This window comes from Vulpes lagopus, chromosome 11, assembly GCF_018345385.1.
Source record: "Vulpes lagopus strain Blue_001 chromosome 11, ASM1834538v1, whole genome shotgun sequence".
In the NCBI taxonomy this organism is placed as follows: Eukaryota; Metazoa; Chordata; class Mammalia; order Carnivora; family Canidae; genus Vulpes; species Vulpes lagopus.
In genome coordinates, this window is record NC_054834.1 from 12,113,458 (window position 1) to 12,127,490 (window position 14,033).

Consider the following 14,033-nt stretch of genomic DNA (forward strand, 5'->3'; position numbering starts at 1 on the left):
CTGCCTCTCTCTCTCTCTCTCTCTCTCTCTCTCTCATGAATAATAAATAAAAATCTTTAAAAAAATTTTTTTTAAACTTGAGGAAAAAATGGGGTATTTTTTTACTTAAAAGATGCTATGAAAGATTGATTAGGATATTCTAACATGTGAAGGATCTTGATTGATTAAACAAAAAAACATTCAAGTGAAGTTCCTTTCCAGCCTTTCAGAAATTGTTAAGAAGTTTAAAGCTAAAATATGGTCCTTACTATTACAATCCTCTTACTCTAAGCTCTTTGAATAATTATATTGAGGCATTTCCAGACTCATTTTTCAAATCTCTTTTCACTGTCATGTCTGACATACGTTTTAATGTGAGTTACTTCTATCCTTTTGGAACCATGTGGAGTATAAATTATAGACTAATACTCTGAACAGTTATTGAAAGTAGTGCCATAATTAAGAGGTGTGAGTAGGTAGATGGGTAGATTTCATTTCCCTTTGCCTATAAAGAGAACAATGTTATTACAGTATTTACTGGGATTATTAAATGTCCTAGAAAATTACAAAGTGAGAATTCTTTTTGAGTAGCTTTCCAATGTATTACTTCTCTTCCCCTGCCCAAGTAGCATCATATTTATCTTGAAATAGTGTCCATTTTACACAAAATTAACCCTTGTCTCTCTAAGTTTTATTGATATATAATTGATACGCAAAAAGCTGAACACATTTGATGTATACAGTTTGATGAGTTTGAACATATGCTTAAACCGTTCTCTCTGATCTTTTTCCATCTCCACTTCCAAAATTAAATCATTCATTCTCTGCCTTTGGAGAAAGAGCCTGATAAATTCATTTACACTAAAGGTTTTGATGACAGATTCTCATGTATTATTTCTCTTAGGCCTAATATACATTTTGAAAGGTTGTGTCCAGAACTCAGAATACTTAACCTGAAAGGAATTCCAATATTCATATAAATATTCCAGATAAATAGTGTTTTCAGTAGAAAGAACCTGCCTAGCACCTGGCAGATTATAAGCCTTTGCCACGCTACCACTAATTTTCAGTATAACTGATCAAAAGTATAGTGACTGCTTGCTCGGTGCCAGGCACTGTATTAACCATGAGAAACATAAAGGTTATAAGTGCCAGCTTACTGTTTTTGTTTCCTGGGTCCTACCTTCAAATAGCTCAAACTAAAAGACTATAAACACAGTTATATAAGATGATAAATTCAGTAATATGGAGGTTCCTCAAAAAGTTAAAAATAGAGCTATCGTATGACCCAGCAATTGCATTACTAGGTATTTATCCAAAGGATACAAACATACTGATTCGAAGGGATACATGTACTCCAGTGTTTTTGTTTTTGTTTTTAAATATTTTATTTATTTATTCATGAGAGACAGAGAGGAAGAAGCAGGCTCCATGCAGGGAGCCCAATGTGGGACTCGATCCCGGAACTCCAGGATCATGCCCTGAGCCAAAAGCAGGCACTTAACTGCTGAGCCACCCAGGCGTCCCGCACTCCAGTGTTTATATCAGCACTATCAATAATACCCAACTTATGGGAAGAGCCCAAATGTCCATCAACTGAAGAGTGGATAAAGATGTGGTGTATATATACTCTGGAATATTACTCAGCCATCAAAAAGAATGAAATCTTGCCATTTGCAATAACATGGATGGAGCAAGAGTATATGTATTATGCTCAGCAAAATAAGTCAGTCAGAGAAAGACAAATACCATATGATTTCACTCATATGTGAAATTTAAGAAACAAAATAGATAGGGATCCCTGGGTGGCGCAGTGGTTTAGCGCCTGCCTTTGGCCCAGGGCGCGATCCTGGAGACCCGGGATCGAGTCTCACGTCGGGCTCCCGGTGCATGGAGCCTGCTTCTCCCTCTGCCTGTGTCTCTGCCTCTCTCTCTCTCTCTGTGTGACTATCATAAATAAATACAAAAAAAAAAGAACAAATCTCTAAAAAAAAAAAAAAAAAGAAAGAAACAAAATAGATGAACATAGGGGAAGGGAAGGAAAAAATAGGAAGGATAAAGACAGGGGCGCAAACCATAAGAGACTCGTAGTTATAGGAAACAAATTGAGGGTTGCCAGAGGAGGGGGGGGGTGGACATTAAGGAGGGCGCTTGTTGTGATGAGCACTGGGTGTTACATGCAAATTGTACCCCTGAAACTAATACTATATACTATATGTGAATTAACATGAATTTAAATAAAATCTAGAAAGTATAAATTCATAATGAAAATACACCCAGGGTTAGGAAGTAGTTCAGAAAATATGGCTTATTCTTGAGGATTGCCTTTACAAAGACATTTCCACTCCAGCTGAGATCTAAAGGATGAATAGTTGGGTAGGATAGAAATGGGTTTGGGGGGAAAAAAAGAGAAATGGGTTTGGGAGGGGAAAACAGGGAAAGATTGCTTAATGGTTTTAGTGATAAAAACATTGGAAATTGACAGTGGTGATGGTTGTAAAATACTCTGTAATTAATGCCACTGAATTGTAACCTTGAAACTGTTTAAAAGAACCAATTTATGTTGTATATTTTACCATAATAAAAAAAATTTTTTTAAATTCTAGAAAAATAAACTGAGATGAGATGATTAAGAGAAGTTCACATTGCACAGTGGTTATTTTCTGGTCGGTACTCTATGATTTGAAATGATTAAATGCACATTAAAAGTCATCAAAAGGGCAGCCCAGGTGGCTCAGTTGTTTAGTGCTGCCTTCAGCCTAGGGGGTGACCCTGGAGTGCCAGGATCGAAATCAGGCTCCCTGCGTGGAGCCTGCTTCTTCCTCTGCCTGTGTCTGCCACGCCGCCCCCCTCTGTGTGTGTCTCTCTCGTGAAAAAATAAATAAAATCTTAAAAAAATATCTAAATTTTAGGCTATTAAATACATATATGACGTGCTGCTGTTAAAACACAATCCTGTGTATACCTCTGAGAGATAAAGAACAAATTATTCAGTCAATTAATTTTTTAAGTCCATTTTGCCACAGTATCTAGCAGTGGACCCGGCAAAACCAAATACACAATGAATCGATAACTGTGAATATGAATACCTAAGTGAAGGAAATGCCATAGTCGTACCATTAGCCTGATGACTTCCTGATAGGAGAGGCCTGGACAGGCATGGGCTAAGTTATAAGGGAACTCGGGATGCTGTGCCTCTCCTTAGACAGGAGTGAACACCAAAAATCTTAACTTACTTGATGGAAAGCCAGTAAAGTTTAAGGAACAGGAATTTACTTTAAAGCATGGCTATTAAAACCATTGGCAACCTGGCAACTTTTTAATTTGGGAGTAATTTTACTATTATCAATTCTTGCTAAACTTTGCCCTTTCTTTTCTTCCCTTTTTGTCTCTTCTGATCCTTTTTGATAGGTTTTTATATAAAATTGTGAAGAAGTGTTCCATCTAAAATACTGAGTTGGTTAGAAGCTATACAGAGTATAACTATAGAATTTAAGATAAAAGTAGTTTTGGGCACCTGGCTGGCTCAGTTGGTGGAGCATCTTAGGGTTGTGAGTTCAAGCCTCATGTTGGGTGTGGAGATTAATTAAAAGTAAAATCTTGAAAAAAAAAATTAAGATAAAAGTAGTTTTAAAACAGGTAACTTTCTTGCTGAATTAGAAATGAAATGTGATGGGTATTGTTCTAATGTCCTATTAATTGAAAATAAAGGATAAAGTTGAAAGGATTAAATTAAAATTAAAATCAGAAGCCTTTAGAAAATAATTATTACTACCTGCGTCGAAGGAATCCATGGTTTTACAAAGTTAAACAGTACAAATAGTCAATGTAAGACTATCAACAGATATATAAAGACAGCTAAATTTATAACTAGTTCCTTTCAGCTGGTGAATGATAAACAGTGATAGATCCGAGTAATTAAGTATTAGACAGAATAAAAAGGAATGAATTACTGGCGTGTACTGACATAGATGGATTTCAGACGTATTAGTCTAGGTGAAAGAAACCTAGGCTCAAAAGACTACATACTGTGTGATTCCGTGTATCTTGATAACAAGAGCTAATATGTGACCTTGGAGAGTAGAGGGAAGAGTTTTTGAAAACAAGAGGGTTGGGGAACTGAGAGTCTAGGGTGTTATAAAGATGAGAAGTCGAGTGGGGTATGATAAAGAATTTCTACCCTTTCTATGTGGGATAGTAAGGAAGCCATGAGCCCATAATTTGTTGAATGAGTAATTGATAGATGACAGCAGTGATGGCGGCCTGGGTGAATCATGGAGCCTTTTGTTTGTTTGTTTAATTTATTTTAGAGAAAGAGCACAAGCGAGAGAGAAAGAATCTCATGCAGACTCTGCACTGAGCATGGAATGGAGCCTGACTCGGGGCTCAACCTCAGCACCCTAAGATTAGAACCCAAGCCCAAACCAAGAGTCACTCTTTTTTTTTTTTTAATATTTTATTTATTCATGAGAGACACACACAGAGAAGCAGAGACACAGGCAGAGGGAGAAGTAGGCTCCACACAGGAGGCCTGATGTGGGACTCTATCCCGGGATTCCAGGAGCACGCCCTGAGTCTAAGGCAGATGCTCAACCCCAGAGCCATCCAGGTTCCCCAAGAGTCAGACTCTTAACCAACCGTGCCACCCAGGTGCCCCCATAGCAGAACCTTAAAAGCACATGTGGTTTGGGGCTAATAATGGTCTAGAAGGAACCACTAAGGTATTGGAGATATGAGAGAATCAGCAACTTCCTGGAAAACGGTGTTAGGGAAAGAGCCACATTTCTGTTGTAGCACTCAGAAGAAGGTGACGTTACCTTGTAAGTTTTAACTGTGGAACAGTTTCCATATGGCCCAGTGGAAGGGCTTACGATGTCAGGGAGGAGTGGAAGACTGTCCGTGGCGAGGAAGCTCAGAGAACTGAATGGAGCAGGGGCACAGCGGGGTTTAGAGTGACATGTGAAGTTAGCCCCGACTGGTTCTCTGAGGAAAGTGAGCCTACTGCCTCTAAAAAGCTAAAAACCCTCCCACCCCATGTAGTGATCCTTTCCAGCAGATCACTGGATCTGCTTCATCTGCTTCAGGCTCAGCACACACAAGGATAGCAGTCCCCAAAACTAGTCCCTGCACACCTTTTGGCCTGGCACAGAGTAGGTGGACATCTTAGGTTTTAACGAACTGAAGCAGTCTACTTGGCGTCAGAGAAGGTTTACTTCTTTCGGTCTTAACTTGCACTTTGATGTGTTAAGGATTCTGATCTTTTGTGTGTATCTCTGCTATGCTACTTGGAATTTAGGAATGACAGTATTTAACTGTTTTACCAAGATGTACACTGAAAATTGAGTCTCTTGAATCTGTAATAAAGGAAGTGTAATGCTGGCACATGGGCTGCTGTGTCCTCATTCTGCTTCTGATACCCATTTCCCTTTTCCTGAGCCTAGACCAAGCTTTACTTTCCTTAGGACACCTACTGCCACTCAGGTAGCAGATGACAGGAACCCAGCCACCACCCCACCCCACCCCAGACCGTTTTCTGTACCTCTAGCCCTGGGGCCAGTCACAGGCCAGCTTTCTGCAGTCTTTAGGTCTCAGAGCATCCTGACTTAGGCCTGTCTCAGCTACAATGGGACTTTATGAAAAGAACAGAAGACCTGAAATACGGTGGGCTGTTGAATAAATGGGCCCCTGTTGACAAGGGTTGTCTTCTGAAAGAATAGCCTTTTCTCATGAAAGTCACAAACATGGAAACATGAACCACATTCTTTTGAAGAGATGTAGTTAGAGAGCTATGGAGATCACACCTCAGGGGGAGGTAGAGATTAGATCGGAAATGGCAGCAGACAACCCACCCCCAAATGGAGAATAGAGCAAGCAATGAAAACGCATGATGAAACACTTTTCTCCCCCCTGAGAATCCACACAGCAGTGAGTGTCCCTGTTATCCCAGAGGCATCATAAAGCTACACGTTGGGCATGAATGCTGTATGCCATAATAAAGGACCGTTAGCCTCAGGTTGGCGATTCCATAATGAAAGGTTGACTTTGTCTGAGACCCATGGTTAGTATTTAGAGCATTTCTTTGCTGCTGCCTTCTAGTGTATTCTCACTGGTAGCCAGAGTGGGTTATTTGAGATACATGCTTTTTTAAAAGTTCTTTCGGGAATGAATAAAATGAAGAGTTGCGGTTATCTGTGATTTACAAATAAATGCCACCCCCATCCCCTAGGCTAACTGAACATAAATTCACAAAAAGGTAAGGGATGTTTGTTTCTTCTTTGTGTTCCACAAGAAATTTTAGTAACATCCATATACTTCATTACTAGGGTAAAATCCTGCATATTTATAATAGGGCCTTGAAGCCAGAGAACACGAATATTGGCAGTGGTGGAAAAGTAGGGTAGATAATTTTCCACAAGGAAAGAAACCACTTAGGAGAAGTCTCTGATCCTTTGATTCACGAATTTTGTGAAAAGACAGTCCTATTATCAACTCACTCGAGATTGGGTTGCTGCATGTCATTTTTACTTTTTATCAGAAACTTGCAAATTAATAGGAAAAAAGCTGTCAACACTTTTTATTTCTTTTAAAGATTTTATTTATGTATTCATGGGAGACACAGAGAGAGAGGCAGAGGCAGAGGGAGAAGCAGGCTCCATGCAGGAACCCCAATGTGGGGCTTGATCCTGGGGTTCCAGGATCATGCCCTGAGCTGAAGACACACCAACCGCTGAGCCACCCAGGCATCCCTGTCACACTTCTTAAAATTTAGGGCCAGTACTAAAATAAGTTGACATTGAGCCCATTTAAAATCCTGTATAATCTACACTCAATGCGATACCTAATCCTAACATTATGGAATTGGAAGGAACTTTAGGAATCAAGTCAGACCTTGTTTTTAAATGTCATGATGCCTCTAGCAAAGAGCTAGGAAGTAGAAGAGCTGAGATTAGAATTAAAAGTATCAATATTCCTGATCTGTGTTTTCTCCCACAGTTCTGAATCCCCGAGAAAAAATGGAAACACCATTCTTATAATCCTTTTTGAAAAGTATATGACTTCTTGCAAAAGAGTTTTATTAAATACACACACATATACACACACTCTGCTCTAAGGAAAACTCAGTGATGCAAAATGGCTCACTTGCTATAGATCCTGGTTGGCCATAATTTTACTGTAGTACATTAAAAAAGAATTTTGAAAATACAAGTTTTCCACAAGAAAAGAATGTGGTTCATTATATATATTTACTCCAAAATATTTGTATTTTTTTTTAAGATTTATTTATTTATGACAGAGAGAGAGAGAGAGAGAGGCAGAGACACAGGAGGAGGGAGAAGCAGGCTCCATGCCGGGAGCCCGACGTGGGACTCAATCCTGGGACTACAGGATCGCGCTCTGGGCCAAAGGCAGGCGCTAAACTGCTGAGGCACCCAGGGATCCCCCAAAATATTTGTATTATTACAATAATGATGCTCTATTTAAAATGCACTGCATTGATACACACCAATTTAAAGTTGCAATTTCTCTTCCTATTCTTATGGAAGACATTTTCTCAAAATTCTTTTTCATTGTGCTACTACAGAATTCAGCAGTGTCTTTATCCTCCAGTAGAAATAGACTTCTACTAAACATGTTACAATTGGAGTGCCTGGGTGGCTCAGTGGTGGAGCATCTGCCTTTGGCTTGGGTTGTGATCCCAGGGTCTGGGATCGAGTCCCACATCAGGCTCCCCACATGGAGCCTGCTTCTCCCTCTGCCTATATCTCTGCCTCTCTCTGTGTCTCTCATGAATGCATATAAAATCTTAAAAAAATTAGGATTATTTCACTTAGTTTCTTGCTAGATAAGTTACTCTTATTTTGAAGAATAAATGGCAAGTAGTTGAGCAAAGAAGAGGACTGGGAAAGAGTGTTTTGAGTGAGATAGCATGTTCAAAGGCACAAAAGTGAGGGGATGGGGCTTATCAGAAAACTGCAAGTAATTTTTGAATAGGCTATGCTGTAGGCTTAGAAGATGACCAAATCTGTGTAGCTTTGGAATGTACTACCTGGAATTAATGGGTGAAAGTTGGAAGGAGGGGAATTTAGGCTTTTTAGAAGGAGTAACTTTCCAGCAGTTTGTAGCTTTTCAGAATTGAATGGCTACACCAATACCAAGTTTATCCCAGCTATGCAAGGCTTTTGATACTTTTTTTTTCTGCTACAGTTTAACATACTCCGTGCACCTTTTACCCTTCTTTCTTTCTGAATCCTTCTAAATAATAGTTATTATTTATGATAAATAGAAATACAAAGTTTACCTACTTTTTTTAACCTATTTTGTTTAGATTATATCTGTATTATAATGAATGTGATACTTTAAAAAATTGTATTGCTGCTAAAGTTTCAGTTAAATTAGTTGAGTCAATTTGGTTATATTTGACTTTTGAATGAAGAACTACTACTGTTTGGTAGAGGGGTGCCTAGGTGGCTCAGTGGTTAAGTGTCTGCCTTCCATGCAGGTCATGATCCCTGGGCCCCGGGATTGAATCCCGTATCAGCCTCCCCACAGGGAGCCTGCGTCTCCCTCTGCCCATGTCTCTGCCTTCCTCTGTGTCTCTCACGAATAAATAAATAAAATCTTTAAAATTAAGAAAAATAACTGGTAGAACCACAGTTGTTTTGTTAGTTGTTTTTTTTTTTTTAAGATTTTATTTATTCATGAGAGACACAGAGAGAGAGAGGCAGAGACATGGGCAGAGGGAGAAGCAGGCTTCATGCAGGGAGCCGGACGTGGGACTCCATCCCGGGTCTCTAGGATCACACTCCAGGCTGAAGGCAGGTGCTAAACCACTGGGCCACCAGGGCTGCCCTGTTTTGTTAGGTTATGTATAGAATCTATAGTAAGTACTAAACAGATAATTTCTTTAAAAGAGAATTCTGTTCATTTTAGTAGTTTTGGGAAAAATATGCAAAGCAATCAAAGAAGTTAAAATAACTTGTAATAGGAAAGGAAAGCTTAATGAGGCCAGTGAGTTTCCACATTCCCCTTTTTTGAAGCTGTAGTATATTAAATGAAATCACTTCAAAGGAACGTCCTGTTCTTTTTTTTTTACATTCTGTTTTCAAATCATTTCTTGTTCAGTGTATTACATGGTTAAGCTCTCCTTGTGAGTACATGTCACACTGTTTAAAATGCAATTTTCGTTTTCACATTTGTAAAATAGAATTTCACTTTTAAGAGTTCTGCCCTGTCTTTTCTTGACTTATATTTTGCAGGATGGAGGTTTGCTTCTGAATAATCCTTCAGCGCTAGCAATGCACGAGTGCAAATGTCTTTGGCCTGACGTCCCATTAGAGTGCATTGTGTCCCTGGGCACCGGGCGTTATGAGAGTGATGTGAGAAACTCTGTGACATCTACAAGCTTGAAAACCAAACTGTCTAATGTCATTAACAGTGCTACAGATACAGAAGGTGAGAATGTCTGCCGCCTTCAAGCACGTGAATCTCAGTTTTTGGTAGCATATGCTGATGCTTATCTAGGCATGAGTATGTTATGTCTGTATGGGAGGTTCGAGAAGCAGAGGGGAACAAATCTTTTGTTTCCATTTCTCCTCGCTCATTTCTTTTAAGCGACTCTAGAACAGAGACTATTCTTCATCCATACACTAGAACTACCCTTGCCTCTGTCAAGTTGGAGAAGTAGCTATAGCAGGATTAGCACAAAGGTTCAGTTGGAGACTTTTTTTTTTTTTAAAGATTTGATTTATTTATTTGAGAGGGCACAAGCCTGGGGAGAGGCAGAGGGAGAAGCAGACTCCCCGCTGAGCAGGGAGCCCCATGCAGGACTCGATGCAGGACTCGATCCCAGGATCCTGGGATCACAACCTGAGCCAAAGACAGATGCTTAACCAACTGAGCCACCCAGACCCCCTCAGTTGAAGACTCTTAAAATGTAAATTGAATCATCTTTATCCCAGCTCGGAGCCCTCTGGGCTTCCTGTCACACTTAAGGACAGAATCTAAAACACACTTAAGAACAGAATCCAAAAGCGTCAGTCACTGAAATTTACCAGGTCCTTTAAGACCTAGCCTTTGAATGCGTCTCCTCCCCCAAGCCTCACAGGTCACCCTTCTGTCAGGTTGTCCAACTACATATTAGTGCTTGCTGTCCTCTGGCTCAGAAGTCTCTTGCCTCGAGACCTCTGCGGTTGCTGTGCCCTCTCCGTGTGAGGTCTTCCCCCCATGTCTGCTTGATTCTCTTCTCTGATTCTTTAGATATTTGCTCAGATGTCACTTCCTCTGAGAGACCATTCCCGACTACTTTCTGGCCCCTGCCCATGTCTTCCACCCTCTTACCCTGCCTTTTTCCTTCTCTCTTTTTTTTTTCAACTTAGAGCATTTGTCTCATCACATGGATGTATATTACATATTTGCTTGTTGCTTATTATCTTTCTGTCACACAAGAATGTTAGGTGGAGGGCTGTCCTTGATTGTGATGCCCGACACATAGTAGACAGTCAGTGAGTATTTGTTGAAATTTTAGTTTTGGCCCTATGGTGTAGATCTCCTTATTTTATTCTATTTTTAAGTCTTCTGTGAAGTCTGTTGTTTTTTTTTTTTTTTAAGATTTTATTTATGTATTCATGAGAGACACGGAGAGAGGCAGAAAGACATAGGCAGAGGGAGAAGCAGACTCCATGCAAGGAGCCCGATGTGGGACTCGATCCCAGGACCCTGACACCATGCCTTGAGCTGGAGGCAGTCACTCAACCCCTGAGCCACCCAGGTGTCCCATGAAATCTGTTATTCAGTTCTTAAAAAGAATGGTTAATGTGTACCAGCCCCTTGCTTCTGAATCTCATTCTTTGCATATCATCATATTTACTGGCTGAGTCATTAGCCCATATGAGGATCTTAAACTCCCCACTAAGGACTTTTATCCTGTAAATGATAATCCGAAAGAAGCTTATATACTGGATTTTACACTATCTGAAATTTTGTTGTCAAATCAATAAAATACTCTTTTCTTTTTTTCAATCATATTTTTATTAGATCACAGCACAAATGCATTTGATTTACATGCGGAATACTAAACTTCTGAATGTCAACAGTAAAATAAATGTGCGTGGCATCATAAAACAATTTTCTTAAAGATGTGACATTATTTCTATGATACATATGGCATATTTGTATGTGCATGTAGGTGAACAGTTAAAATTGAATAATGCTTGATCTATGCCTTAAAAATAGTAAAAGAGGGGCACCTGGGTGGTTCAGTCAAGTGTCTGACTCTTGATTTTGGCTCAGGTCATGGTCTCAGGGTCATCAGATCAAGTCCTGTATCTGAACATGGAGCCTGCTCAAGATTCTGTCTCCCTTTCCCTGACTCGTGCATGTACTCTTTCTCCTTCACCATCATTATCAAGAAGCATGTATCTAGGTCTGTGCAATATTCTTATCGTAACCAATTTGCTGAGACAAAGAAAGCTTTAATCAGCCAGTCTCAAAATACTTTTATGTATATCTGATGCACACCATGTGATGGGCTAATTTGAAATTTTCAGAAAACAAGTAGTGCTATTTCTGCATACTTAACACCCTTATTAATAAAGAACTTGAGTGAAATATACATAATTGCTGACACTAGATGGTTATTGACCTATAAAAACTGCAGTTTCATTTAACTCAGTCTAATGCATTATCAATGACCAAATGTAAATAGTTGTAGATGATTAATAAGACTATGGATGAAAAGGAGAAATAAGAAAACGAAACTACAAAAAATTTTAAAAAATTTAAAAATAATAAAAAAAATAAAAGAAAATGAAACGAAACTAGATTAGTATAGACTGTTTACAAGAAGCAAATTAGACTTGATACAGGTCTTACAGGATAATAGGGTTTAGAGATTTTAAAAGAGGGTTAAGACTGCCACTTCTGGCCAGAAGTGATCAAATAAAACAGGCCATATATTTCATTTTCTCCCCCCTTAAGCCATTAGCAAACTGAACTGAACAGTGGTTTTCAGATGTTAGATGACAAGTGGTATGGGTCAGTGATCTCTGAGAGAAGGGAAATAAGTGAAGTAAGTCCTGCAATTGCCTAACTTGCTACATGAAGAGAGTTTCTAGGTCATAGAACAAGAGAGGTAAACCCAAAAGAGCAGTACAGGATACAGAGTTAGAGTGTATGGAGGCCCAGGAAACTGGGCAAAGTTTGTGGGCAAAGTACAACAGGGGAGGCAACTTCACAGAGAGAGTGCTCTAGAGACATGCAAGGGAGTGCCCTTGTATACTGATCTGTGTGTGCAAGTGAGGAAACTACCAAGGCAGGGCAAAGCACCACCAGGAAGGATTAGCCAGAGCTAGCTGTTTTGGGGCTCACATAGTAGTAGCTCAGATTTTGGTTAAGTAGATTAGAAGGACCTTGTAATACATGAGATACGCAGTGGAGTTTTCAAAACAAATACTGTCTCAGCAGCGGCATCAGATTAGTTCTAGACTGAGGGCTGTTCTGGATCCACCCTAACACTTAACAGCCCTCAGAAAAGTTCAAATTGAATCCAATTAACAGCATCCATTATTAGAATAAAGTCAAACAATGTTAAAGGAATACAACAAATTCCAACACACAAAAATATAAAAATTCACAGTGTTTGGTGTCTGATAAAAAATTACCAGACATACAAATATGCAAGAAAACACACCCTTCACCAAGAGAAAACCCAGTCAATGAAAACAGACCTCTCTATGAAACAGCTGATACCTAGGTAATTAGCAAAGACATTACAGTAGCTATGAAGAACATACGTCATGTTCAGTGAGCTGGAGGAAGACTTGAGTATGATGAGAAGACAAATATTAAAGGGGTCCAAATCAAACTTCTGGAGGTAAAAGATACCCTATCTGAAATGAAAAATACAGCTGATAGTGCTACATAAACACTTGCAGAAAATAGAAGGATAAATACTTCCCAGATCATTCTATAAGGCCAGCATTACCCTGACACCAAAACCAGAGGAAAAAATTATAAAATACATAAAAATACCAATTATCTATTAGTTTCCCATGCTGAAATCCTTACAATGTACTAATAAATTGAATTCAGCATTGTATAAAAAGGAGAATACAGTATAACCAAGTAGGATTCATCTCAAGAATACAGGATTGGTTTAACATAAAAAAGCAATGAAATTTACCCTGTTGATTTAAGACTAGGAATGAACAAAAAAAAAAAAAATCGTGGTAGCTTCAGTAGATGCAGAAAAGGCATCTGACAGAATTTGACAACCATTCCTGATAAACAGTCACAGTAAGTTAAGGAACAGAAAGGATCTTCTTCAGCCTGACAAAAGGCATCTATAAAAAATCAACAACAACGAAACACAAAAAAACCTAGAACTGGCATCATATTTAATGATAAAAGACTGAATACTTTCTATTTTAAGATAAGAAACAGAGTAAGATGTCTCATCACTTCCAGTCAGCACTCTACTGGAGGTCTTTTCCGGTACAGCAAGGCAATGAAAGGAAATAAAAGGCAGACAGATTAGAAATGAAGTAAATATTTATAGATAACACCATTGTTTATGTTGAGAATCCTAAGGAGTCTATTCAAAAGCTCCTAGAACTAACGAGTTTAGCTAAGTTGGAGAATACAAAGTAAAACTGAGTTGTATTTTGGCATACTAGTAACTGGAAATTGAAATTAAATATATACAAAGATAGACATCATTTTTAGTAGCATGAGACTATTAAACACTGAAGGAATAGGTGCAAAATCTGAACAGTAAAAACTACAAAACTTTACTAGAAGAAATTAAAGAAGTTCTGAATAAATCAGTAGATACACCATGCTCATGAATTGGAAATCTCAGTGTGGTTTTAGTGGCACACCACAAACTGATCTGTAGACCCCATGCAATTGCTCAAAGAATCCAGACAGCCTTTTTCTGGGGTAGAGATTTAACACAATGACTATAAAATTTACATGGATATGCAAAGGACCTAGAAGTGCCAAAACAGTTTTGAAAAAGAACAATGTTAGAGGACTTACCCCCTCTCATCTCAAGA

At 38.9% G+C, this 14,033-nt stretch overlaps 1 protein-coding gene across 2 annotated transcripts in view; it reads left to right on the forward strand.

Annotated features, from left to right (window-relative positions):
- The window catches only part of PNPLA8 (patatin like phospholipase domain containing 8), a 50,675-nt gene that overhangs the window by 31,497 nt on the left and 5,145 nt on the right, over positions 1-14,033 (forward strand). For both annotated transcript variants that reach the window (XM_041722090.1, XM_041722091.1), the window contains exon 9: positions 9,237-9,432. In XM_041722090.1, coding sequence (XP_041578024.1) covers positions 9,237-9,432 — 196 coding nt within the window. The remainder of the gene's footprint in view (positions 1-9,236; positions 9,433-14,033) is intronic.